This window comes from Schistocerca serialis, chromosome 9, assembly GCF_023864345.2.
Source record: "Schistocerca serialis cubense isolate TAMUIC-IGC-003099 chromosome 9, iqSchSeri2.2, whole genome shotgun sequence".
NCBI lineage: Eukaryota > Metazoa > Arthropoda > Insecta > Orthoptera > Acrididae > Schistocerca > Schistocerca serialis.
Window position 1 is genome coordinate 495,254,350 of NC_064646.1, and position 27,596 is coordinate 495,281,945.

Genomic DNA, 27,596 nt, shown 5'->3' on the forward strand with positions numbered 1-27,596 from the left:
CGTCTTCTTACCTACTCGATCCTCTACTACCGTCACTATTTCATCCCTCAAAACTACCCATTCTTCTTCTACTGTTTTTTTTCCCCCATTCCTGTCAATCGTTCCCTTATGCTCTCCCTGAAAGTCTCTACAACTTCTGGTTTAGTCAGTTTATCCAGGTCCAATCTCCTGAAATTCTCACCCTTTTGCAGTTTCTTCAGTTTTAACCTAAGCTAATAGATTGTGGTCAGGGCCCACATCTGCCCCTCGATATGTCTTACAATGTAAAACCTGGTTCCTAAATCTCTGTCTTACCATTTAATAATCAACCTAAAACCTTCCAGTGTCTCCAGCCTCTTCCATGTATACAACCTTCTTTCATGATTCTTGAACCAAGTGTTAGCTATGATAAAGTCATGCTCTGTGCAAAATTCTACCAGGCGACTTCTTCTTTCATTTGTTACCCCCAATCCATATTCACCTACTATGTTTCCTTCTCTTCCTTTTCCTACTATCGAATTCCAGTCACCCATGACTATTAAATTTCAGTTAAAATACATAAAATTAATAATTCAGTTTAGCTACGATTTCGGAAATTTAATATGAAAGTGTTTTCTGTAGATGGTATGCTAAAGTGGCCCTTTTACGACAGATCTTTGGTTGGTGGAGAAAGTGAAATTTAAAGAGTTAGGTAGGCCAATTTCAAATGTAAATCTAACAACAAAGGGGCATTGGACGACGCTCACCAGCTTGGCTTACGCAAAACTGAAAATTCATAAATACTTTTAAAACATTTTGATCAGCTTCTTAATTGTCCAGAACAAATCCATAAACTCTAATACTCAAACACTTATGAAAATCTAGAAGATTTGTCCCAGCTATCACAGGAATTGAAAAAGTTATTAAAACTTTATAAATCTAGTGGAGAAGACCATTAATTCAGAATTCTTCAAATTGTCTCTAGCAAGAATAGAAAATGAGCTAAAATTAATCACTGATAAAATCTGGAAAACAGAAAAAGTCCCAGTAGAGTGGAAGGTGGCCTTGATAATCCACTACATAAGAAGGCAATAAATAATATGTTAACAACTACAGAGGAATTTCTTTGCTACCAGTTGCATATAACATACCTTCCAAGATTATATTAAACTGAGTAGAAGCAATACTACACTAATTTAAGTAAATATCAAGGTGGTTTTAGGAAGGGCAGATCATGTGAGCAAATATTTAATCTGATGTCCATCATTTGCCACAGATTACTGAATCCAAAAGGTGTTTCTTGGTTTCCAAAAGACCACTGATTCCGTTGACAGAAACTATTTGTAAAATAAAACTGTGTAAGTAGAAGCAGGTTGATGGTCTTTTCAGGTTCCCAGAATATTTAGCCTGAGTGAGCCGTTAGAAAAGTTGAAACGTGCTCTGAAGATTTACGCGCAGAGCATGAGAGATTTATGAGCAAGAACTTACGTAACGGAGTGATAGGTCAGTGGTTCAGAGCGTTGACTCCTGATCTGTCGGATCGGCTTCGATTCCCTCAATATTTTTTCCTTCCTATTTTATCCTCACAATGTCAAACAATGAACTTAAATATACATAAACAGTCCAATTTATATACGTAAAATTAATATAGTCAATTTAGTTACGATTACTGCCTTTGGAAGTCAAAAGGCTATAGGCCACCACATTGTAGGGAATTGGTAAAATTTTGTACGAGCTGCCACTGTAAGGAAAACTAATAAGTTTCGCTGCCGACGTAGCTAGTGTCATGATGGGCAAGCACAACTCCCTGTCTACCATTTTGAAAAGAGATATCCCTTCTTGTCAAAACAGATATCCTTCATTTGTTCATAATGAAATGCATATGCCATTCTTTCCATCTGTGCTCCTCGTATGCTTGTGCAAAACTGCCAAGGATCCCTGAAGCTCTGGTTAGAGATATACAGGGTGTTTCAAAAATAATATACGTACTTAGAATGCATATATTTATTAAACTTTAAGACATACGAATATAAAACTTCACACACATATTTACGAACCTCCCAATTTTAGATTACAGATGTTCAATATGTCCTCCATCGGTGACACGAACAATATCACATCAGTACTCAAATTCCTCCCATACTCGGGCAAGCATGTCCTTCGTCACTGGTTTTATGGCAGTACGTACGGATCCGGTTCGTCAACTCTTCCAGGTTCTGTGGGAGTGGTGGTACATAAACGATGTCTTTAACGAAAACCCAGAGGAAGAAGTCAGAGGGTTTCATTCAGATATTCACGTACTTGACGACTCCAGAGAGGGGGTGCCCCGTCTTGAAAAATGAAGTTGTCTTCGTGGAGGCTCGGAAACAACCAGATTTGTAAGATAGCGAGATACTGCTGACCGTTAACTGTGTTTCCAAAGAAGACAGGGCCGTAAACAGATGATCGGGATATTGCGCAAAACACATTGACTTTGAGCGAATCTCGTACATGTTCAATGGCTGCACGTGGGTTCTGTAGGCCCAAAATTCGAACACTGTGTTTGTTTACCTGACCACTAACATGGAAAGTCGATTCATCAGTGAACACGATGCGTTGGGCGAAAATGTTATCATTTTCAATAGCATCAAGAATCTCGTTACAAAATGCCACACGTTTGCGTTTGTCATCAGGACGCAGAGCTCGTAACAGCTGTAACTTGTACGGCTTCATAACCAACCGTCGTCTCAAAACACGCCAAATTGCTGTTGTAGGCAGTTTTAACTCCCGAGAAAGCAGTTTGAATTCGTGCAACATTTTCTTCAGGAACACGAGGGCGGCCAGTACTCAATTCGGTACCTCAACCTAAAACATCTTTGCACTGTAATCACGGAATTGCACTTGGCAAACTCGATAGCACAAAATGATTTCCGCTGCGGGGTAGCCATTTGAAACATATGACGGTTACCAAGCAAAACAGAAGATAACTGACATCTAGCGGCTATTAATGGACTAGGCTATGCATTAGTTTCTCCAATAGCCGAGACGAGCCGCAGCGATCGATAGTTTGTACAAATTAATATTTTGTAATACGTATACTCTCTTTTAAACACCTTGTATATTCAATTTACTTTCATACTGGCATTAGGCGCATAGTTGTATTACAGGAGTTTCATGACTTTGAGAGGGTCAAGCGGAACTAATTGCTTCATGCAAACCAAACGAAGTGGTTGTCCCTTCAGGCGGTAATTTCTCGAGTGTCATACAAACATGATGCTCTTTTTCTTTTCTTTACGTATGCTGCTTCAGCTGATCGGTTACTAACGTCTGACACCATTCTTAAAAAACTGAAATGCCCTTATAATGAGGTAATTCCTAGAATTCGTTCTCCCGATTTTCAGTCAACTAAATAATCAAATGTAAAGCGAAGAGCCTCAGATACATACATTAAGAGAAAGCTTTCTTCTTCACTGTTCACCTTACCTTACTTAACTGCTACGTCACACCTGACCGCCTGTAGTCCTCAAATTTGGAGAAAATACAGTAGGTACAGAGATCTTCATATCTTCATTCCTCTTAAAGATATGTATTTCGATGGAAAGGTTTCGATATCTCTGGAAACATGAAAGTTTCGAATCAAAAGATCAATGCGGTCAAACTACGTTGCTTAGATTTTTCTATTGAAGCAGACCAGGAAATTTTGCCTCATTTCTTTTTTTCAGATCCTGCAGTTAAATCACTGGAAGTTTGAGTAGCCTCAGTTACCGCATATTGTCGAAGTATTGTGACTAGTAACCAACTTCAACAATTAGATACAGTATGGCATCTGCTCAGGAACATCGGAGTTGCATACAACCCTGCTGTTGGAATGCACGAATTTTGGAAATCTGTGAAGATCAAAATGTACGCGTACTCAAAGCTTGTACCTGCCACATTTTCTTGGTGGTTGCCACGTCTTCCCCGCTCTAGTGCTGCTGCAGGAAGAGTATTTTCGGTAATCGAGCTAATGAAGACAAAAAGTACAAATAACTTATCTACCTAAAAGATTATGTGGGTTATTGGACACACAAAGGCTGGTGAAAAATACCGAGTGTTTTTTCCCTTTGAAATTACAAATTCAATGATAAAGAGACGACTGTGTTTTGTTTGCTGGCTCCTTAGAATAATACACACACTTTTCAATCTTCAATTGGAAAATTCTGTTATGCATGTAAATGGTGTGATTTTTACCTATTTTCTTACGATGTTGCTCTCCTAAGGGTAATAAGCATTATTATGGGCTTCATTGTTAATACTACTGTTTAATTATACAAAGTGATTCAGCTTTCCCTACTGTAATGTTCCCCTGCCTACAATGTTACATCTGCTCTTTATACACCGTGTTTGAGATTTTCATAGTCTCTATACTTCTGGTCAGTTTCAAATTAAATTGGAGACAATGTTGCAGGGAGAGTTGGTTGAAGACAGAGAAAGGGTTACTAGATGTATAGAGAGAGGCAATGTAGAATTTTGCACAGGGTCCCTATCCTGGCCTATAAGTTCAATCAAGGGGAAGCTCCTGTCAATATAAAGGACTGCGTGCTAGAGCTTTGAATCTCCAACTTTATGCCACGAATGCGAGAATACTTTGCGACTTCATCCACATAGGGGGATATGGCAAATCGTAATAAAATCTTACCTAATTTATAATCTGTTTTGGCTAATGAACGTAGTCTCTGCACCTTCTCTCTGCTGATGGCTATTTTGTACACTAACAAACAGTATTTGCGTCATGTGATGTAGGCAGTATAACAGGGTTCACGATATGTCCACCTGTACATGACCCTCGCAAAATAATGGGGGGGGGGGGGGGGGGGGGGGGTTAGCAATGATGATACAGAAATTGAGAAGCATGCTGCAATGTCACTGGCTAATAGCGTCGCGAGCTCGATGCGATGAGATGTTTTGTTGACGTGACAACTCGTTGAGAGTGTTACAAAAATTGGTGGAAAATACGTAAAATTGATAAAAGTATGACAAAAGTGGGAAGTGATGAGAATACTTCCATGCTCGTCTGGGTGTATGATAATCATTTCATTCCTGCACAGACAATTGATAGTGCATGCTATCCGTGCCCTATAGTTTCAAGTCCTGCAGAATGCCCCCTTGTTCCACATGTGGTTATGCACTGTAAGTCATCAAAATGAAAACTGCGGTGTCCAAAGATCTGAAGGTCAGGATGGCTACCACCAAGGATACCGAAGCAGCAGTTTTATACCTGGATGCAACATGCACGACCACTATGAGGAATCAGTGCTCAAGGTCTCTTCAAAAAACGGAACACCAAGGTATCTCCTACCCCATCATTGTGAAAGATGATTTTAAATGTAGAGGTCATCATCTTCGGACGGTTGTTCGGAAACGCCACACAATGCCACAAACACAGTTTCCATATGTTCCGAGGTCTTCGCATTTTTGTCAATAAGAAACACCGCAACTGTGATTTATTTAAGCCATCCAGAGTGTTATGGGAGCTGCATAGTCTAAACCATGCAATGTCCAACTTTCTGTGAGAGCCAATGGATCGAAATATGTTAATGTCGGTTTAGTACCTGACACAGACCTTAAAGTCATGGTGGAAAAACAAAATGTATGGCGGTGTACGAAGCTGTAATCATATACTGCTTGGATGTGTTACAGCAGAAAAACAATGTATCAAACTGCCTATAGAAGAAACCCTCTCTTGTGATTGATAGTCGATGGGATATGGTCCTCCTACAGAAAGGTGACAAAACTTTACACAGGTTTATGCAAATGACTTTGATCACTGGTCACCTGCTCCAATGAATCAATACCTGTGTTTTTAACAGGACCACCACACAAGTCTCCACCAGGTGACATTAGCCAAGTTTTTATAATTCATAGTTTGATTCCCTTGAATGTTATAAAAGTAATGAGGGGTGGTGGTGGTTTGTGTGTGTGTGGGTGGGGGGGGGGGACGGGGGGGAGGGAGGGGAGAGAGAGAGAGAGAGAGAGAGAGAGAGAGAGAGAGAGAGAGAGAGAGAGAGAGGAACTGTTGTATTTCTAATGTATCAATTCTAGCTATATGATAAATGAGATCACACCATGTAGAGAGTCATACTTCTAGACTGTAATTCTATATCAATGAATTATAGGTGTCATGCTTCTGAATTTCTCTGTGCAGTCCATGTATACTCTGCATGATTGTGAATTTCCTCCTGTACGTTAGTGTGCAATTTTTCTTGTTGTGCTAGATCTCTACCTAGTCAGTGACGGGTGGAGGAATAGACAGCCTTTAACTAATGGAATAGTGTTGTTGGTACATGACACGATTTCAAGAAAATTAGCTGGGGTCTATGGCTTGATGGGTGACACCTCTTAGTCGTGGAAATCATGTGGATCCAAAGATGGAAGATTCGTAAGAATACAGCGGGTAAGCAATAATGTGCTGAAAGGGGAGATAGGTGAGCTCTATACCACTTCTTGTAAGTGTTGTGGGCAGCTGTATTACAGCCTCTCTCACATGTTTCATGAAGTGGCAGCAATGAGAAAATTAGGAGATAATATGAAGATTTTTACTGATACACAATCAGCAGCAAAAGTTCCGTCTTTAATTTTCTCAATAAATGAGAGAGAACATCCCTCCGTGAGGTCTGTGTACTTATAAATGGATGGAATGATATCATAATAGATAGACTAAATTTACGTTTACATCTATACGCTTACTTTGCAAGCCGTCGTGTGTTTTATGGCAGTGGGTACTCTGTACCACTACTAGTCATTCCCTTTGCTATTCCACTCGCCAATGGAGTGAGAGATAAAGAGTGTCTATTGCCTCCTTATGAGTGCTAATTATTTGTATCTTCATGGCTTTGTACGAAATGTATGTTGGCCGTGATAGAATCCTCTGAGGTCAGCTTCAAATGTCGGTTCTCAATAGTGTTCCTCGGAAAGAACACCCTCTTTCCTCCAGGGATTTCCATTTGAACCAACTGGCGAGTGTAATCAGACAGCTGGAAAAAAATTAATCACCGTGCAAAGTGACTCACATGATCAGTTTAATTAATTAAACTATCAATTTTATATTAATGATGTGCCACTGGGCAGAGGAAAATTATGCACAGTCATAAGAAGGGCATAGATTCAGTGGGCAATTGATATTCCCAGAGCTGCTGTAGTCAGGAGGAGGTATTCCCGATACTTCGCTCATTATTGAATGTCACCAGATATGTCGCTAGTTTCCTAGGGCGACTCGGCCTGCCATCCGGGTGCATGGCAGAGGTAGCTGGTGACAAAAAAAAAGGACATTTCTGGCTTAAGGCTGTCGCGAGTGACATATACAAAGAACAGTACCGACTGGCCAGCTAGTTGGCTCTTGCCCACAGCCACGGGGACAAGTCCTGGGGGCAGCAATCACAGCGACCTCTCTGGATAGTTGGATAATGAACTAGCCAGTACGCAACTAAAGTGGCGGCAGAAGCGGACGTGTGTATTGGTTGAAAAGATTCAATACGGCTAGTGCTTCAGCTGGACAATTATTCCCCCTCTTGTAAACTGATCGGTTGACAGCTGGGTGGCTGCAGTGATACGCTCTCCGGCCTGTGTGTGTCTGGTATGGCACGTGTGCAGGTGTTGGGAGATGAGTGGGCAGCTGCGGGCGTCACTAACCCGTGGCGGTGGCCTAGGAAAGTTTCTGCAATCTCTGACATCTGGCCATGACAACTACTACTTTGGAATGAAATATGGTTTAAGTGTGTCACATTTAGTGCTTCTCAGTACACTGCAGTGGACTCTGTCTTTCAGCGTAAATGTGGGAGTGGTATTCGTTATTGTTACTATCCTATCATGTGGCTGATCCTTCTTCTTCTTCTTCTTCCTCCTCCTCCTCCTCCTCCTCATTCTTTGTCCTTGAGTAGCTGAGAGAACCAACTTAGGAATTATATAGTGCTTTAAACAAACCAATCGCAACATCAAATTCCTGACTTATCAATACATCGTCTCCGATAGTGGTATTACGAGGACACACATCAGTTCAACCATTCCACAGATTGCTTAAGGACATAGCATGCAACTGAGCTGAAATTTGAAATTCTCAGTTACCTCCAACATAGCAGACTTCCTACCAAGTCACTTAACTGTGCCATTATCCACCAATATGTGGGAAGGGAAAGAAACTCCAGAAGGGTTTGGAAGCTGGGTTGTTGCAGGATCGAATCCCACCAAATTTACCAGTCCAGTCCGAAAATCTACCAATATAATGCAAGGAAAATCTGCCTGCACACAAACGGTAATGATTTAATTAATTAGTCAACCAATCTAATAGAGTGATGGAATATTTACAAGACATCCATTTCACACTTCAGAATTCTTGGTATATATTTTTTCATCAATTTCAGTTGCGGGCGTACTTTGTACCTGTAAGACGCACTGTTAACACAGGGGCATTTAAGATAGTAATAGCTGTCTGCATGACAGTCACCAGTTCGGAATGGCACAGGACCTGGTCGGCTGCATGCTACACTCCTGTAATTTCCCAGCAACAGCGCTTAATGATGTGCGCGCATCCCACTGCAAAGTCCATCCCCTGTTTCGCTTCCTCTGGAGAAATAGGAGGGGGCTGTGCAGATGTGACAGGCAGTTGGTAATCGTGTAGCGCCTACGATTCTCTAGCTCTTCTTACGACACATGTGCCGTTCTTTTGCGCGGTACAGTGATACATATAAATCACGGTACGCATTTCAGTGATTCATGCTGTTTTAGTACATATTATTTATTCGTTATAGTTTTAGTGAACGGGTATATTTTAATGGATTTTCAGTTAATTCCTGCGTAAGTGTGAAGTTGGTTTGCTGAAGCAATACGGAAGAAGTAGCGGGTTCCTCAAAAGCACAAACATATCGTATTATAAATGTGTGCTGGAAAGTCTGTGGAAAGATCCGCTTCGGGAACGTAGTTTTAAGGGGGAAAGTGGCGTGATCCAACAGGGACGGCATATTCTAAATCTTCCACATTTAAATGCAGTAACTGAAAATTATGTCAGACATTTTCAAGAATCTTCGTACTCCTCTTACAAATGGTTATGTGGCTGTAAAGAGACGCAAAAATTGTAGTCTTGTCCATGTGTTTTGTTTTCTTTCGTGTGTTCTGTATAAAAAATGGCGTGAGTGACATGAACAATTTCAATAACAGATACGAAAATTCCAAGGATCTTATTACGTCTATATGAACACTCATTAAATTTGGTAGTACGATAGATTTTTATTTGAACAACGCCTCGATATTAAATGTTCAGAAGCATAACGATCAGCTGAAGAAACCAGACACACTGTGAACTCTTTAAATGATGTCACATGTTTCCCAGCCGCACAAAAACTTCCTTTCAGGGAACACGATGAAACAGAGGTCAGTGATGATCGGAGCAATTATGTTGAACTGTTACACTTAACTGCACAAAAATCACTTGCAGGCTTCAACTGCAGATTTCAAGGTATTTTCTGTGACATTCCATTCCATTCCTGAAGTCATTTCTACAGATATTTCGAAAGAACTAAAATAAACGCCATTTATTGCGGTTATTATGAATAAAACGGTGGATTTTTCGAGCCAGTCCCAGCTTTCAACTGTTTCGCGATATATATTATCTCTGTATGGAAGTGAAACAAGAACGATAAACAATCTACGCAAGAGGAGGATATAAGCTTTTGAAATGTGGTGCGACAGAAGAATGCTGAAGGTCACATAACTAATGAGGAAGTACGTAGTAGAACTGGGGAGAAAAGAAATTTGTGGAACTACGTGACTAGACGAGAGCAGCGGTGATAGGATACATTCTGAGACAGCAAAGAATCACTAATTTAGTACTGGAGGGAAGTGCGGGGGGTACAAATCGTAGAGGAAGACCAAGAAATAAAAACAGTAAGCAAATTCAGAAGGATGTAAGTTCCAGAGGCTTGCACAGAACAGATGGATGATCTAAAACTAATGGCAGCAACAAATCAACAACTCAACCAATTACTAAAGATAACAGAAGTATTCAGCAATGATATAAATATGGCTTTTGGAACAGACAAATGTAATAAAAATAGCATAGTCAAGGGAAAACACACTAAACAAGAAGATTACATACTGGATAACCACAGCGACTGCATAGAAGCGATGGAAAAAACAGATACCTATAAATGTCTAGGATACGGACAAAAAATAGGAATAGATAATACAAATATTAAAGAAGAACTAAAAGAAAAATATAGACAAAGACTAACAAAAATACTGTAAACAGAATTGACAGCAAGAAACAAGACAAAAGCTATAAATACTTGTACTATACCAATATTGACCTACTCATTTGGAGTAGTGAAATGGAGTAACACAGACCTAGAAGCGCTCAATACACTTACACGATCACAATGCCACAAATATAGAATACATCACATACATTCAGCAACAGAAAGATTCACATTAAGCAGAAAGGAAGGAGGAAGGGAATTTATCAACATAAAAAACCTACATTATGGACAGGTAGACAATTTAAGAAAATTCTTTCTAGAACGAGCAGAAACTAGCAAAATACACAAAGCAATCACTCATATAAATACATCGGCTACACCACTGCAATTTCATAACCACTTTTACAACCCTTTAGATCACCTAACATCAACAGACACGAAGAAAGTAAATTGGGAAAAGAAAACACTACATGGCAAGCACCCGTATCATCTAACACAGCCACACACCGATCAAGACGCATCCAACACATGGCTAAGAAAAGGCAATATATACAGTTAGACGGAAGGATTCATGATTGCAATACAGGATCAAACAATAAACACCAGATATTACAGCAAGCATATTATTAAAGATCCCAATACCACAACAGATAAATGCAGACTTTGCAAACAACAAATAGAAACAGTAGATCACATTACAAGCGGATGTACAATACTAGCAAATACAGAATACCCCAGAAGACATGACAATGTAGCAAAAATAATACATCAACAGCTTGCCTTACAACATAAACTTATAAAACAACATGTTCCCACATACAAGTATGCACCACAAAGTGTACTGGAGAATGATGAATTCAAATTATATTGGAACAGAACCATTATAACAGATAAAACAACACCACATAACAAACCTGACATCATACTCACCAATAAAAAGAAGAAATTAACACAACTAATCGAAATATCCATACCCAATACAACAAATATACAAAAGAAAACAGGAGAAAAAATTGAAAAATACATCCAACTGGCTGAGGAAGTCAAGGACACGTGGCATCAGGATAAAGTTGACATTATACCAATTATACTATCAACTACAGGACTCATACCACACAATATCCACCAGTACATCAATGCAATACAGCTACATCCAAACTTATATATAGAACTACAGAAATCTGTAATTATTGATACATGTTCAATTACCCGAAAGTTCCTAAATGCAATATAACACATACCATACAGATAAAAGGAAGTGACGCTTGATCAAGGTCTGCGTCACTTTCTATTTTTAACCAGACTTAACGTCTGAGAAAGTAAAGAAATAATAATAATAACAATTACAGAAACTATACTGTTACTTTTAACAATTTTTAAAAGCAATTAGTGATGAATACCTTACGCCTCGCCACTTAAATACTCATGGGAAACAGGACTGGTCTGAATCATACTTAATAAACAGAATACAAAAAGCGGTCCTGAATAACTCAAAAAAGTTTTAGTGACAAGGGACAAATCACGAAAGGAGACCCGCAAGGCTCAGTTCAGTTATGGGACCAGTTCTATTCCTTAATTGAGCTGTCGAGAATCCTCACGAATTTGTGCAATCACGTCATCAACAAATGTTTAGGCCAGCACTGTTGGTGACTTTAGGGCCTCATGTTCTTTCACTCATGCTGAATGGAGAAACTTAGCATGTTTTCTTAGAGAATACTCTAGCTGTTCTGATAGAACATGTGCCTTTACGAGTGTAACAAAACATATAATGCATGCACGATGGAGCTCCTCCTCACTTCAGTATTAATGTTCGCTGGCTTCTAAACAACAGAAACCCACACTGATACACGGGCAGAGACGACCCAGTTCCTTGGCGTCCACACTGTCCGGACCTAAACCCAAAAGATTTTTATTTGTGGGGGCATTTGAGAGCTCCTGGGTACTGGATGTCGGCGCAAGGTGTAGAGCCCTCGTGCACGTATTATGGAAGCCTGTGAAACTACTGGTATGCAGTTCTCTAGGGATACGACAGCGCTTCAGGGATTCAGTGCGATGGCAGGTTGATGCATGTATCTTTGCGAACGGCAGGCAGTTTAAACATTTCATTTAGGAAAGTGTTTCACACATTGCTGATACACTTTTTTCCTGTGTGTTTCCCATGATTAATGTATTGAAGAGTTGTATAAACTGAGCTCTAACAAACGCGCTTCTGGATCCACGTCCAGATAAAATATTGTCCTCTTCTACGTGTGAGTAATGTTTCCTGAAAGTTTGGCCATACCTTTTCCTGTTGCACCTTATACAGACTACAGATGATAAAATATTTATTCATTTCTACGTAAATAAATGGAATCATATGAATTTTTGTGTGTGTCATTTTTTTCTTCTGTTAGTAGTACGGAGGGTGAAAAGGAGTGAGAGGAATTTTTCAGAACTCAAACTAATTAAAAATTATCTTAGGTCCTTTATGAATAAAGCAAGACCCTCTAATTTGGCAATCTTGCAAATCGAAAATACTGTAGCTAAAGATATTGACTTTGATGACGCAGTTTCAAAATTTGCAGCAGAAGAAGTTAGAAGGAAGTGATTCTAAGCTACATGTTAAAGTCGCCTATCACGAAGGAGGTCTTTGGTTACGTGAGTATACATTCCGGTTGTTCACAAATTTTTAGATTCAGATAAATTTGAGAGTGTGAAATTAGTAGCATCTGCTATACAACAGTTATGCTTACCAACAAGTTTATGTAATAATAATAAAGATGCATAACTTATCTAAAGAAAGAAAGAATCGTTTTGTGGAATCTTGTTGTTTTGTACATAATTAAGCACAGTTTAGGGCAATAACGAAATAATGTATAAGCTTCCGCAACTCTCAATTCCGCATTTTTCTGTAAGTGGGTGTTTTCATGCTTTTCATTTTTTCGGACAAATGTAAAAGATCCGTAACAGATGTATTAGTTCACGAATTTACTTCCGAGCTAAAAATCAGATATTCTTACGCTGTAGCCTTACAGCGACTTGTGCTAACTGTACACTTTCCTGTTAAGTGTTCGCTTGGAGTCACGCTTATTTGATTTTTTTACCCTCTCAATCAAAGGATCTGTTCTCGAAGGCCCTAGTTTCTTTGCGCTAACTTTTCCTGGCAATTTACTTTTCTGTTCCCAGAATGAGATTTTCACTCTGCAGCGGAGTGTGCGTTGATATGAAATTTCCTGGCAGATTAAAGCTGTGTACCGGACCGAGACTCGAGCTCGGGACTTTTGCCTTTCGCGAGCAAGTGCTCCACCGACTTAACTACCGAAGCACGACTTACGACCCGTTCTCACAGCTTTACTTTTCTGTCAGCATTTAAATCAGATTCAACATATTTCGTATTTACACTGCACACGAAAGCCGATTCCCTCACAGTAAACAACCAACTCAAACACAAAACGCCGTTTTTGGAAATGATTAAATTCAAGTAGTAATGTCTACCAACATGGACTATAGGCTAATGCAAATAAGGCGCTGAGATCCATAAGGGCCTAAAGCACACCACCGTCAGTCCCACATTTAAATGAATATCAGAGAAACCAGTGATCAGCTTTTCGTGAATTTTCGTGTATACAATGTGGGCCTACAGCACAGATAAACCTGACTCACCATAACATCAACAGATTTCAGAAGCATAAATAAATGCTATAATCTCACACTTGTGTTTCTCAGTGCCTCAAACGTATTACTGTATGAGAAAATTCGTAACTTTATATACTATAACTCATTCAGAAACCCACAAAATAAGATTTACTTTCAATAAAAATTTAACATATACTAACGTCCGATCTGATTTTATTACAGGATATAGTGAATGAATTAGCATGTCTGAAGAGTGCACTATCATTTAACAGGATTTATGCCGAGCGAACGGCCACGTGGTCGCACTGACGTAAAGTTCTAGTTGAATGGCAAAGGCTAACAGTGCACATCGTGAACCGCCCACGTTGTTGATCAAATCCGTATGCGTTTGACCCATAAGGCAATTACGTCACGAGAGTTGCGCATGCTCTAAAGCTTAAAAAGTGCACGTGCGACCCCGATGCCAAGTTCTAAGTACTCTGCAGGAGCAATAGCGCAGTAGATTTAAGTGCCGTGTCTTTCAAATTGCATAACCTATGTTACGTTTAACAGCATTTACAGAAAAATAGCCAATAAATCCGCAAGGTGTCGAAAGTTAGGGTGTTCACGTGCTCTTACACAGCAGCCGCCACTGGTCCTAAGTCATTACTAATCAGTTACAGTAAGTTATTTATAAAAATGACTTTACTTATTTCCAGACATAAAAACTGTTTACAAGCTAGCTAACATTATCTTTTGCTTGCTTAAACACTTGTATCGAAAAATGGCTTGCTCTACCCTCCCATAAAAAAATGAAAGGAAAAGATGTTTTTGTGGGTTTTATGGAAGCGGGCGGAGGGGTGGCGAGTTGAAACACCGCACCGTGTGCCTAACTAACTACCTGCCTACGCCAATGGGTGAACCAGCTGTGGCTTCTCTGGAATAAGTGGCACTTTGATTTATGAATTAAACTGATAAGCCAAAAGATTATGACCACTGCCCACTGTGACGTTGGTTGTCGCCTTGTGGCGTTGCGAGCACGTGACGCGACAAGCGAAGCAGACACGAATGGTGGGGGGTGGGGGGGGGGGGGGGGGGAGGAATCACCCTTGCGAAGATGTGGGCCGAAAATGGGGAAATCCATTGCGGTAAGCGAATTTGATAAAGGGCACATTGTTGTTACGTGGGGCCTGTGAACGAATATCTCGAAAACCACGAAGCTCGTCGAATGTTCACTTGCTACTGTCGTGAGCATCTACGGAAAGAGGTAGCAGGGCAGTGAAACTACTACCTCTAGGCGCTAAATAATTGGACGTGCACGACTCTTCACAGAACTTGGGGTTCGGAGGCTTGTCTGTTCTGTAAAGTAGCATAGATGGTGATCCGTGACAGCTCTGCCGAAAAAGCACAATGCTGGTGCATGCACAAGTGCTTCGGAGCATACCGTTTATAGTATATTGCTGAACGTAGAGCTCCGCAGCAGACCACCCCTATGTGTTCACATGTTGACTCAACGACATTGTCAGCAACGTGTGCAGTGGCACGGGACCATATTCGACAGTCGATCAGTGGAAACGTGTCGGCTCTTAGGGTGGATCACATTTTTGCTGCACTACGTCGACGGTCGTCTCTACAAACGTCGCCATCAAGATTAACGGCGGCTCGAAGAGTGCAGCTCGCCACGGAAATAGGCTGGTGGGAGCAGTAATATGCTATCTGAGACATTCTCCTTCTCTTGCATGGCACCTATGGTACAATCGAACCACCTGCATCCCTTCATGCTTGATGTCTTCTCCAACAATGATATCTCTGAGCAGAACCGTGATACAGTGGTTTGAGAGTTATAGTCAGTGCTTTTGAGGGTACTCCGACATGCAGCGAAAAGTAGTTATAACTGAAGCGTGGGATACCACCCGTCTGCTTTTAGCCATGACGTCATCAACATGTCGAACTAAAAAAAATGGTATCGGACTCTTCAGACTTTACAGGTCAAATGAAGCAGGCGATACCTAGATACAGAAGAGAAAGTGGTATCGAACACATAAGTTTACATCACCTCAAATGAAGCATGCGATTTGAGCGTACGCATATCCGTCTAGCACTACCAACGCCCACCATTAGTGGGCGAAGGCACTACAATCTTGTCGAACTGCCTGCCAGCGATTCAGTTCAGATGGTTCAAATAGCTCTGAGCACTATGGGACTCAACTTCTGATGACATTAGTCCCCTAGACCTTAGAACTAGTTAAACCTAACTAACCTAACGACATCACCTACAGCCATGCCCGGGGCAGGATTCGAACCTGCGACCGTAGCGGTCTCGCGGTTCCAGATTGCCAGCGATTCAGTTGTCGAGAACGGTTGCCGCAGCTTCGAAATGCTTGAAACAGTCAATGACATCGCTTTTCCCACTAAAAAACTGCACTGGTATCGTTCGTATTGCAGTTACCAACACGAAAAAATGAAATAAAAAATTTACGTCCGTGAAATAAATCTTTGGCACTTTCCTTTTCAACAACGTAAAAAAATTACTTTGTCGACGAAAAAATTTAGTGGTACGCATCCCCCAACGTTCCCCCAGAAAAACAGCACTGGTTGTAGTTAACTCACGTTGATGTCTCGTCGACGAAACTGGCCTGATATAAATGCTATCGAACCCATCTGGGTTGCCATCGGTGCCATTACTGCTTATTCACATCAGTGGCCCGTTATTTACGCGAATTACATAAATAGTGCGTAGACACACAATGCCACGTACCTCCAAAAATCTACCAACAAACTGTCTGATCCTTGATACTCAGAATAAGTCATGTATTTCGTTCCAAGGACGGACAGGTGATCATAATGTTTTGGCTCACCAATGTATATCTGGGTGAATGATAAGGACGTAGTCGTGTTCTGTCGTTTGGAGAGTAAAGTCAATGGACATCGCCTTATTGCAGAGGATATTGTGGTCGCCAGTTATTACTTTCGTACGGCAGTTAATTGCAGGCACGACGCTGACATAAGGCACAAGGTCTCATCATTTGCCCCGCGTGACCTGCTCGTAAGTTGTCTGCTCGACTGTCATCAAATTAAATGTGCTGTAGGAGGAGGACTTAACATGTTGCTTAGGTGATAAGCGGAGGCAGAATAAAAGGAACATTAAACACTGTCTCAGTTGATGACTTAAGAACTGCAACACGTGCATCGTGTCACACAGCTGTAGCACCCCAATTCTCACGTCACAGAATTTGACACGTAGGCGGCTGACCGGGACTATGCGCTGCAGCGCGGGTTGCGGCGGGGCGTGTTCCGATCTGGGAGCCTGCCCAGCGCCCAGATTTAGAAACAAACACGGGTCCAGTCAAGAGCCGGCAAACCGCTCCCACACCCCGACCGCTCTGTCTGTTTGCTCAGGTGCCAAAGTATGTTAAACCAACCACGTCTTTTTAAAGCCGTTACAGTGATTGTCTGCTGCAAACAACTAGTTCGGAAAATATAGCGTGTCCATAATTAAAGGTACGTCCACACGATGCCTCATTCCTCGTGCGCAGTCGCAGACGCACGGGAATAAAAGGTATGCACAGAAATTTGTGGAAATAACGCATGTACGCATGGGCGTTCTCGCGTTGCCTCATTACGCGAGCAGTACGCTATGTATCCTCTTTCCTCTTCTTTGCTTCAGAGCTTGTGCTTGTCCTTTTTTGTGATGAAAAGGAAACAGAAAAACAAAACCCAAAAGCGACCGTGGGTAGAAAACTATCTCAGTAACAGAGGGACGAGAAATACAAAGTGACGACAACGTTTCATTTTCAAGTCATAGCGAGATTTTTTGCTTGCGGAACTGCAGCGATAAGGCTGGCAATACCATTTCGTTAGCTAACAAGCGGCAACTTACGTAGGCTCACCAATCTGAATTATCTGTTTCGCATTTCAAAAACAAACCATTTTAGTGATTATTCCTGAAAGCTGAAAAATGCTTAAGCGAGGTTCTTAATCTTTACGTGAAGGTTAGTTAACTTTCAATGCATCATGTGTATTTTATTTTATAAAAAATGTTTACACAACTTTAATCATAAACGATTATATATCGTGTAGATTAACATCCTCAGACTCGACAAATTTGGGAAATTCATGGACGCTATAATCCACTAGAACAGAGGTTGTGTTTTCCAAGTTCGTGTTTTTGCATCACCACCGAACTTCATTCCCATTTCTAATAGTTTGCCGAGGAGCTACATATAGTGGTACCCCATCATTTGTTTTGTTCACATGTCAGGCAGGCTCCTCCGTTGTTTATTAAGTCGTCATAGCGTGACTATTCGTCCACAGTTTTCATATACACCTTCATAAATTTCTGGCTAATTCTTCTCTCTTAAACTTACGGTCTTTTATTCTTTACAGTAATATGATCGAAAACTTTCTAATACTTGACGCTCAGGGCATCATATCTCAATTTTTTTATTCAATTAATCTGTTGAAACGGCATTAAATACGACTTTACTATAAATATCTGCAAATTTACGCGTGCTTCCTTTGCAGTCAACAGACATTATTGCGCGTAAATCGCTTCACAGTGTAACATCAGCTTATTACAAAGTCAAACCCACGTTAACATCTACCTACCTGCCTGCCTGTCGTCTGTTAGAAAGCGCGAAGATTCCCACCGAATGTGGGAAGCAATGCACTTAACGCATGGCCTCCATTTCCAGGAAATTACGCATGCACAAATGTTCATGCTCTGTTGCGCCGTTGGAAATTTATGCGCGTGTCTGAACACAAAAAAGGCACAGTGTGGATGCACCTAACTCAAGATCATATATACCATGTCGTCGGCCAAAGTCAAAATACTCAATTGGATCGAACGAAAAGTCTCTAGAACATGAACTCAAAGAGTTTTCTTGGCGGTTCCAATAGCGCGAAACGAGCTCTTCAGTATCACGTAACACTAGTCTATTCGGGTACGTATAAGTTAGTTTGATTTAACAAATTAAATGTTGGAGCTTAGGAACACCAGGCAACAAAATTACAATGTTTACGTCGGAGCCTTGCCACAGCGCGCTGATTTGTGGCAACAATTTAAAAAAGTTTGGTACAAACCATTCCGAAAACAACGCATAAGCGGACGATACTAAATTACAAGCACTGCAGATAAGTGAAAGTTGTTCATGCGTTGCATTATTGATGTTGTCAATTTCGCAGTTCGAAGCACTTTTTTTAATTTCCAAAATAATCATTTGTGACTTGAAATTACGTAATAAGTAGCCGCCTGTCGTTATTTTACATACAAGCGTGAAGTTAAATAACTAAAGAGAGATGTATGTACGTATAATGTAAATCATACAAACATTGATGCTTTTGGAAATATAAGTCGAAATTTTTCTGGCATAAATAGACATGACACTTTTTAGTTCTGCAACTGCCGATACCAGTAACCAATCAGTTGTCAACAGGTATATTAGGATGAACCAAAACACATGAAAATGTATTTAGTAACGCTATTACGGATGTCGTTTCGATGAAACCGAACATTTGAGACTGTCTCACGGAATTACTTGCATTATACAGATGGAAGACTGATTTCAAAATTGTATCTAAATATTTACAGTCAACGGGGCGTTGTTGAAAGCTTATAGGCCTTGTTTGCGACACCCTTCCATGTGAAAATCAATACCCTTCTGCATCAAGATTGCGTACGTCCAGCATAGAACATTAGTTGCACGAAAGCGAAGCGTTCCCATTCTGTTACGAACTCGCAGAATAACCAAAATAACGTTCAAAATGCTGCTGTGTTATGTTCAGAATTATTTTTTCTGTTTTATCACATTCACTAGTACAAATTAGGCGGTACATACAGATAACTTATGCTTCTCTGTTCATGATTTGTAATCATCATCTTTTGAAACGATGAAGACGTTATCAAGAAATGCACCATCCAAACGTAATGCCATCACCACTGCGAAGGAAACTGTTGGACAATGGCACGAAACAATTTATGAGTTGACTCACCGAAAACAGCGAACCGAGCGTACAACGACCAAGGTCAGTAACTATTCGGATAACGAATTTGTCATTGTAATACTGTCTCGGATGTTACATATTTTTATAAACTTTCTTTGCTAATTTCCTCACACCATATATACGGCTACTCGTTATCAATTGCAGTATGTCTTAATGTTTTTAATAATAAAATAACACTAGTTTGTTCCTACACAGTAGTGTTTACCAATTCATGCTGTTCGCTCGAGAAAAATTGTTCGCGGTCACGGTAACGTGCTGAGTTGCACGTCTGTATTAACCACATTTGCCATAAAATCAAGTTCGAAAACTGCCGCTCTTTCGATTCTTTTGCTTGCAAAGAAAAATTAATTACAAAACTTCACTTAGTTTTTGTTACCGTACCCATGTATTTTCCAAATCGTATATCAACATCGTGGGGATGTAGATACTAAACAACTGATGATGATGATCACACATTGAACGTGTACACAGACTTCGTCCACGTGCCTACATGTGAATTACAGACATCAGGCTATAGCTCTTTCGTAGGAAAAGTTTTAAGCCTGACTGAACAAAGTGTTAAAAGCTTTCATCTATTAACAGAATTTCAGGCAGTAAGATAAATTAACAACTCACAGGAGATCGCGCACACTGCAGTGCAACATAAATAGCTGATGGGAAAATAAATCGTCTTGCGCAACGTGCAACTTCGATACGGTACCAATTATTATTAGCAAAACACTTAACGAAACCGACATATCCAATGTTTTTAAGTCCTAGAGTTAACCTGGAAATGCTTGATACAATATGTGATTTACAGTACCATCGCATAACTGAAAGAACAAACTGACGGACTTTCTCACAATATCCTTAGAGGCTATCCACAAAAAACACAATCAACTCTGACAATTCCTTTAAAAATATACAACTAATTCAGTGCACAAAGTTGTTGCTCCTGCGACGCACTGCTATTAAAACAGTAAGAGACGTGAGTCGTTCGTCTCTTTAGAGGATATCGCTGTCTTTCTCGGCGACAATATCTGTATTCTCGCTCTGTTTTCGACTTGGTCTCTTACGCTCACCGCTGCTGCCGGCAGACAACTGAAGCTGAAAAACAGCAGACTCACCGTTGCGACGGTGCTGCTGCCAATTGCCCAGACGAGCAGCGCGGCAACTAGCCTCATGGCGCCGGTCTTCGCTCTCACTGCCAGCCACTTAGATCCTTTGCTTCTCCCGCACCGCAAAGCTCAGGCACACTGTTCACGTTATGCGCGCGCCCAAAGCTCCAGTATTTCTTACGGGTCGACCGGCAGCCAATAGGAAACCGAATTCTGACTGCTCGGCCGCTGCGACTGAAAGGCGCACAGTTCTGCCTCGCGCGGACAGTTCGCTTTGGTACGTTCGGAAATCGCCAATGACATATCCATTCGCGGTGGCAAATCTTAACATAACGTGTCAACCACTTTAACAACCGATCCTTAATTCATAGATACACATCTACAGAGCAATCCAAAATCGAATAAGCCGGTAAAAGGTCATATAGCTAAATTTGTGCCCTTACTGTAGTGAACATTCAGGAGCAAATGATAAACATATGTAAAACAAATCTCACATCTATACATGTACATATACAAACAAAGTAAGTGAATTCACTTATTGAAAAGAAGCAGTGATACTGTTCCCTAACAGACCTTCCAGATGCATTTATATTTAATTTAGGCCTACATTTTAAATCATCTGGCAACTCGTTATACACTTTTATTACCATACAGCACATCCCCTCAGACACAAACTAGTATTAGCTGGAATTACATGTAAATTCCCTTTTAATCTTGTGTTTTGATTGTGTATATTACAATTTTATCTCGTACAGCAATCATTGCCAATAACATAATTGTATGTCAGTGTGTCCACAACATACATGCATTGTAATTGTTGCCCTTTCAGTGTTTTAAACAACCGTCTAACTCTGCTCCCTGCAGTGATCTGATGGCTCTCATTTGTATTCTAAAGGTCCCCTGAGCTGCTGGGGAATCACCCCATTATTACTGGCCATATTTCAGGTGCACACTGAAATATGCATAGTGGGCATGAATGCTCATTATGCATACTTTTAGACACCTTAAAAATAAATAAATAATAGTCTGTACTCAGCTTCGAATTGATGTATTCAATATGCCTGGACTGTTCTAGGTCACTTTATAACAGAAAACTTGGTGCCTCTTTATTTACAACTGGCTGATGGCTGCTTATACAACAGCTTACCAAACAATGTCAACCACTGCTAAATAAAGTTTAAATTATCGCGTAATATTACTAGTTGAATTACTGAACCTTAAACACGGTGTGTAGCATGTTGCTGATTAATTATTTATATGAAAATTAAAGAGTGTGTGGTAATACATAGTCACAAGGCAATAGTAAAGACACGAATTTTTATGTGAGATGTGGTAATGAAAAGTATCAATTACTGTATCCTAGACCATAAAAATTTTGATCATTATAAAGATGAAAGTATCTGCGAGTGTATTGGATACATAGCTGTTAAAACATCATCAATAAATGCTTCACCTGGGAGGGGGGGGGGGGGGGGGTTAGGGGGGATTACTGACATTTGTTATAAATTGTTCAAATTTTGTAGTAATTGTTATGTGTGGTCTGCTGTAATGCAACTGACATTTTTGTGGAGTTGATACTGAACTTTGTCTTAAAAATAGTCTAAGAGATTAAGAGATATCACCTTCTAGAGAACATGAAAGTCAAATAATAAATTACACAGAATAATTTATTGTGCAGACATATGTTGTGAAAATATGACCTTATGCTCTTCCTCAAACCACACGCAGACAAAACTTTTAAAACAAAGTCATGCTGACAACTACCTTCTGATACATATATTTTCTTCTAGCATCAGAAATTAAAATTGCCTCCCCTATTCACAATTTTATCGTACTCCTGCAGGAAGTGAGTAAAGAAGGAAAACATGAAAATATTTGGCTATCTCTTTTTATGAATTTAAGGCACTGACACACAATGTAAACAATTTTAATGAAAAAAAATAAAGTCCCCTTCACTGGACACTTATTTCTTGCCCACATGTGAATTTCTGAATAGATTCAGTTACCAGTACTGAACGTATTTAAAAAGAGAGGGGAAACTAGGTGCAGGAAAAATTGCATGTGATACCAACAAAATATTATTTTCTTTTCATCATATCTGGCAAGTCTCCTCTGCCTGTGTGTTAGCATGCATCTGTATTTTCATTGAGGAACTCTTTGATACTTCTAAACCAACTTGCATGTTTCTCACCATATGGAGATATTGCAGATATGATAAATTAACTGAAACTTATACTTAGATATAAACCCGTACCCTTCTGCATTATTCTCATGTTGGTAACACTTTGAACACAGAATGAAGCATAAATATTTAAGAAAGAACTGAGACATAATGGGAAAAGTGTAAGTGCTTGTCTAGTGCTAGTGAGAGCTTATAAGAGTGATGAAGAAACATAACATCTTAGATCTACACTGGAATCGCATTCAAATGTTAGTACCATCAGCATTTCATTTAACATCTCTCCACATGTTTCTGCATTCACAGTGGAGAGCAGAGCCTTCACTCGAATAACAGTTACAAAAACAGATGCTAGACATTAACAGACAACTTTTGAAGAGTTGGCGGCACAGCTAATATCGAAGAGTGTTCAGTTTCATCAAAACAGAACTCATCCTCTTTGCAGTAAGGCTTGCCTCCTTATACTTATTCCACAGGTGATGGACTGCTATTTGGTAAGAGGCAACTGTTATTCATACAAAATAGAATATAACAGCTGTCTGTATAGTCATACAACTGTGTGACTCATTAGTTCATCCTTTTCCATGGTGAATTTTAAGGGATGTTGAACACATGTGGGTATACATTAACACAGAGAAGCAGCCACTAATAATGAAATTAGTTATCATGAATCTGTTATAAACTATTTGGTCTTCTTGTTGTTGTGGTCCTCAGTCCTGAGACTGGTTTGATGCAGCTCTCCATGCTACTCTATCCTGTGCAAGCTTCTTCATCTCCCAGTAGTTACTGCAGCCTACATCCTTCTGTATCTGTTTAGTGTATTCATCTCTTGGTCTCCCTCTACGATTCTTACCCTCCACGCTGCCCTCCAATACTAAACTGGTGATCCCTTGATGCCTCAGAACATGTCCTACCAACCGATCCCTTCTTCTAGTCAAGTTGTGCCACAAACTCCTCCCCAATTCTATTCCATACCTCCTCATTAGTTATGTGATCTACCCATCTAATCTTCAGCATTCTTCTGTAGCACCACATTTCGAAAGCTTCTATTCTCTTCTTGTCCAAACTATTTATCATCCATGTTTCACTTCCATACATGGCTACACTCCATACAAATACTTTCAGAAACAACTTCCTGACACTTAAATCTATACTCGATGTTAACAAATTTCTCTTCTTCAGAAACGATTTCCTTGCCATTGCCAGTCTACATTTTATATCCTCTCTACTTTGACCATCATCAGTTATTTTGCTCCCCAAATAGCAACAATCCTTTACTACTTTAAGTGTCTCACTTCCTAATCTAATTCCCTCAGCATCACCCGACTTAATTCGACTACATTCCATTATCCTCACTTTGCTTTTGTTGACGTTCATCTTATATCCTCCTTTCAAGACACTGGCCATTCCGTTCAACTGTCCTTTGCTGTCTCTGACAGAATTACAATGTCATCGGCGAACCTCAACGTTTTTATTTCTTCTCCATGGACTTTAATACCTACTCTGAATTTTTCTTTTGTTTCCTTCACTGCTTGCTCAATATACAGATTGAATAACATTGGGGAGAGGCTACAACCCTGTCTCACTCCTTTCCCAACCACTGCTTCCCTTTCATGGCCCTTGACTCTTATAACTGCCATCTGGTTTCTGTACAAAGTGTAAATAGCCTTTTGCTCCCTGTATTTTACCCGTGCCACCTTTAGAATTTGAAAGAGAGTATTCCACTCAACATTGTGAAAAGCTTTCTCTAACTCTACAAATGCTAGAAACGTAGGTTTGCCATTCCTTAATCTTTCTTCTAAGGTAAGTCGTAAGGTCAGTATTGCCTCACATGTTCCGATATTTCTATGGAATCCAAACTGATCTTCCCCGACATTGGCTTCTACCAGTTTTTCCATTCGTCTGTAAAGAATTCACATTAGTATTTTGCAGCTGTGACTTATTAAACTGATAGTTCGGTAATTTTCACATCTGTCAGCACCTGCTTTCTTTGGGATTGGAATTATTATATTCTTCTTGAGGTGTGGGGGTATTCCACCTGCCTCATGTATCTTGCTCACCAGATGGTAGAGTTTTGTCAGGACTGGCTCTCCCAAGGCTGTCAGTAGTTCTAATAGAATGTTGATACTCCTGGGGCCTTGTTTTGTCTCAAGTCTCTCAGTGCTCTGTCAAACTTTCATGCAGTATCGTATCTCCCATTTCATCTTCATCTACATCCTCTTCCATTTCCAGAATATTGTCCTCAAGTACATCGCCCTTGTATAGACCATCTATATACTCCTTCCACCTTTCTGCTTTCCCTTCTTTGCTTAGAACTGGGTTTCCATCTGAGCTCTTGATATTCATACGAATAGTTCTCTTTTCTCCAAAGGTCTCTTTAATTTTCCTGTAGGCAGTATCTACCTTACCCCTAGTAAGATAAGCCTCTACATTCCTACATTTGTCCTCTATCCACTTGCCACTTCCTGTCGATCTTCTACTAGCCCTAATCTTTTTACCTACTTGATCCTCTGCTGCCTTCACTACTTCATCCCTCAGAGCTACCCATTTTTCTTCTACTGTATTTCTTTCCCCCATTCCTATCAATTGTTCCCTTGTGCTCTCTCTGAAACTCTGTACAACCTCTGGTTTAGTCAGTTTATCCAGGTCCCATCTCCTTAAATTCCCACCTTTTTGCAGTTTCTTCAGTTTTAATCTACAGTTCATAACCAATAGATTGTGGTCAGAGTCCACATCTGCCCCTGGAAATGTCTTACAATTTAAAACCTGGTTCGTGAATCTCTGTCTTACCGTTATATAATCTATCTGATACCTTCTAGTACCTCCAGGATTCTTCCATGTATACAACCTTCTTTCATGATTCTTGAACCAAGTGTTAACTATGATTAAGTTATGCTCTGTGCAAAATTCTACCAGACGACTTCATCTTTCATTTCTTACCCCCAATCCAATTTCACCTACTATGTTTCCTTCTCTCCCTTTTCCCACTCTCAAATTCCAGTCACCCATGACTATTAAATTTTCGTCTCCGTTCACTACCTGAATAATTTCTATTATCTCATCATACATTTCATCAATTTCTTCATCATCTGCAGTGCTAGTTGGCATATAAACTTGTACTACTGTAGTAGGTGTGGGCTTCGTGTCTATCTTGGCCACAATAATGCGTTCACTATGCTGTTTGCAGTAGCTTACCCGCACTCCTATTTTTTTATTCATTATTAAACCTACTCCTGCATTACCCCTATTTAATTTTGTATTTATAACCCCATATTCACCTGACCAAAAGTCTTGTTCCTCCTGCCACTGAACTTCACTGATTCCCACTAGATCTAACTTTAACCTATCTATTTCCCTTTTTAAATTTTCTAACCCACCTGCCCGATTAAGGGATCTGACATTCCACGCTCCGATCCATAGAACGCCAGTTTTCTTTCTCCTGATAACAACATCCTCTTGAGTAGTCCCCGCCCAGAGATCCAAATGGGGGACTATTTTACCTCCAGAATATTTTACCCAAGAGGACACCATCATCATTTAACAATACAGTAAAGCTGCATGCCCTTGGGAAAAATTACGGCTGTAGTTTCCCCTTGCTTTCAGCCGTTCGCAGTACCAGCACAGCAAGGCCGTTTTGGTTAGTGGTACAAGGCCAGATCAGTCAATCATCCAGACTGTTGCCCCTGCAACTACTGAAAAGGCTGCTGCCCCTCTTCAGGAACCACATGTTTGTCTTGCCTCTCAACAGTTACCCCTCCGTTGTGGTTGCACCTACGGTACGGCCATCTGTATCGCTGAGGCATGCTAGCCTCCCCACCAACAGCAAGGTCCATGGTTCATAGGAGGATTTGTTCCTACTCATACTAAATTTAAAATGTCAAATTGGATATTGAGCTGTTACTTTTTAAACAGCCACTGCTTCTGCAATTACACTAAACGACTGCCAATTATCTCCTTCAGCTTTGTTGTTTTTAAGGCTACTTTGACATTTTTCATGATATGTTATAAGAGTAGAGGCCAGCTAAAAATAAATATCAATACTTCTCATGCTGTTAACAGGAATCCTCAATCCATGAGTCTATATTTCTAATGGCAAGGATAGATTGCCACTCTACATGTAGAGGAGACGTTGAGTAACAGACAGGCACAACAAAAAGATTGCTAAACATGCAAGTTTTCAACCAAAAGACCTACTTCTAAAGTAGACAACACACAAACATTCATGCAAGCACATGCGCACATGACCTCTGTCTTTGGCCACTGAGACCGGACTATAAGCAACTGTGCATGATGGGAGAAGTAATCTGGATGGTGGGGGCAACAAGGAGGCTCAGAGAGGGAGGGGGAGAGAGAGCAGGGTGGGATACAGGACAGAGGGGTACAGTAAAGTGCTACTTGAGGGAGAAAAAGTGATATGGTGGGGGCAGGATAGGGCAGCTAGGGGTAGTCGTGTGGCTGGATGATGGGGAGGGAGGGGGGGGGGGGGGGAGAGGAGGGATAAAGGAGAGAAGAAGAGGATGAGAAAAAAGACTGTGGATGCATTGGTGGAGTGGGAACAGG

At 40.4% G+C, this 27,596-nt stretch overlaps 1 protein-coding gene and 1 long non-coding RNA gene across 2 annotated transcripts in view; one reads left to right on the forward strand and one right to left on the reverse strand.

The window, feature by feature from the left end:
- LOC126418917 (coagulation factor X) overlaps positions 1–20,937 on the reverse strand; it is a gene marked incomplete in the record, with an annotated part of 816,895 nt that extends 795,958 nt beyond the window's left edge. Inside the window, 1 exon segment of the mRNA XM_050085943.1 lies at positions 20,867–20,937. Within this exon segment, the coding sequence (XP_049941900.1) occupies positions 20,867–20,923 (57 nt within the window).
- Positions 17,116–27,596, forward strand: part of LOC126418919 (uncharacterized) — a 90,037-nt gene continuing 79,556 nt past the window's right edge. Inside the window, exon 1 of the long non-coding RNA XR_007575908.1 lies at positions 17,116–17,258. This is a non-coding gene — a long non-coding RNA (uncharacterized LOC126418919). The remainder of the gene's footprint in view (positions 17,259–27,596) is intronic.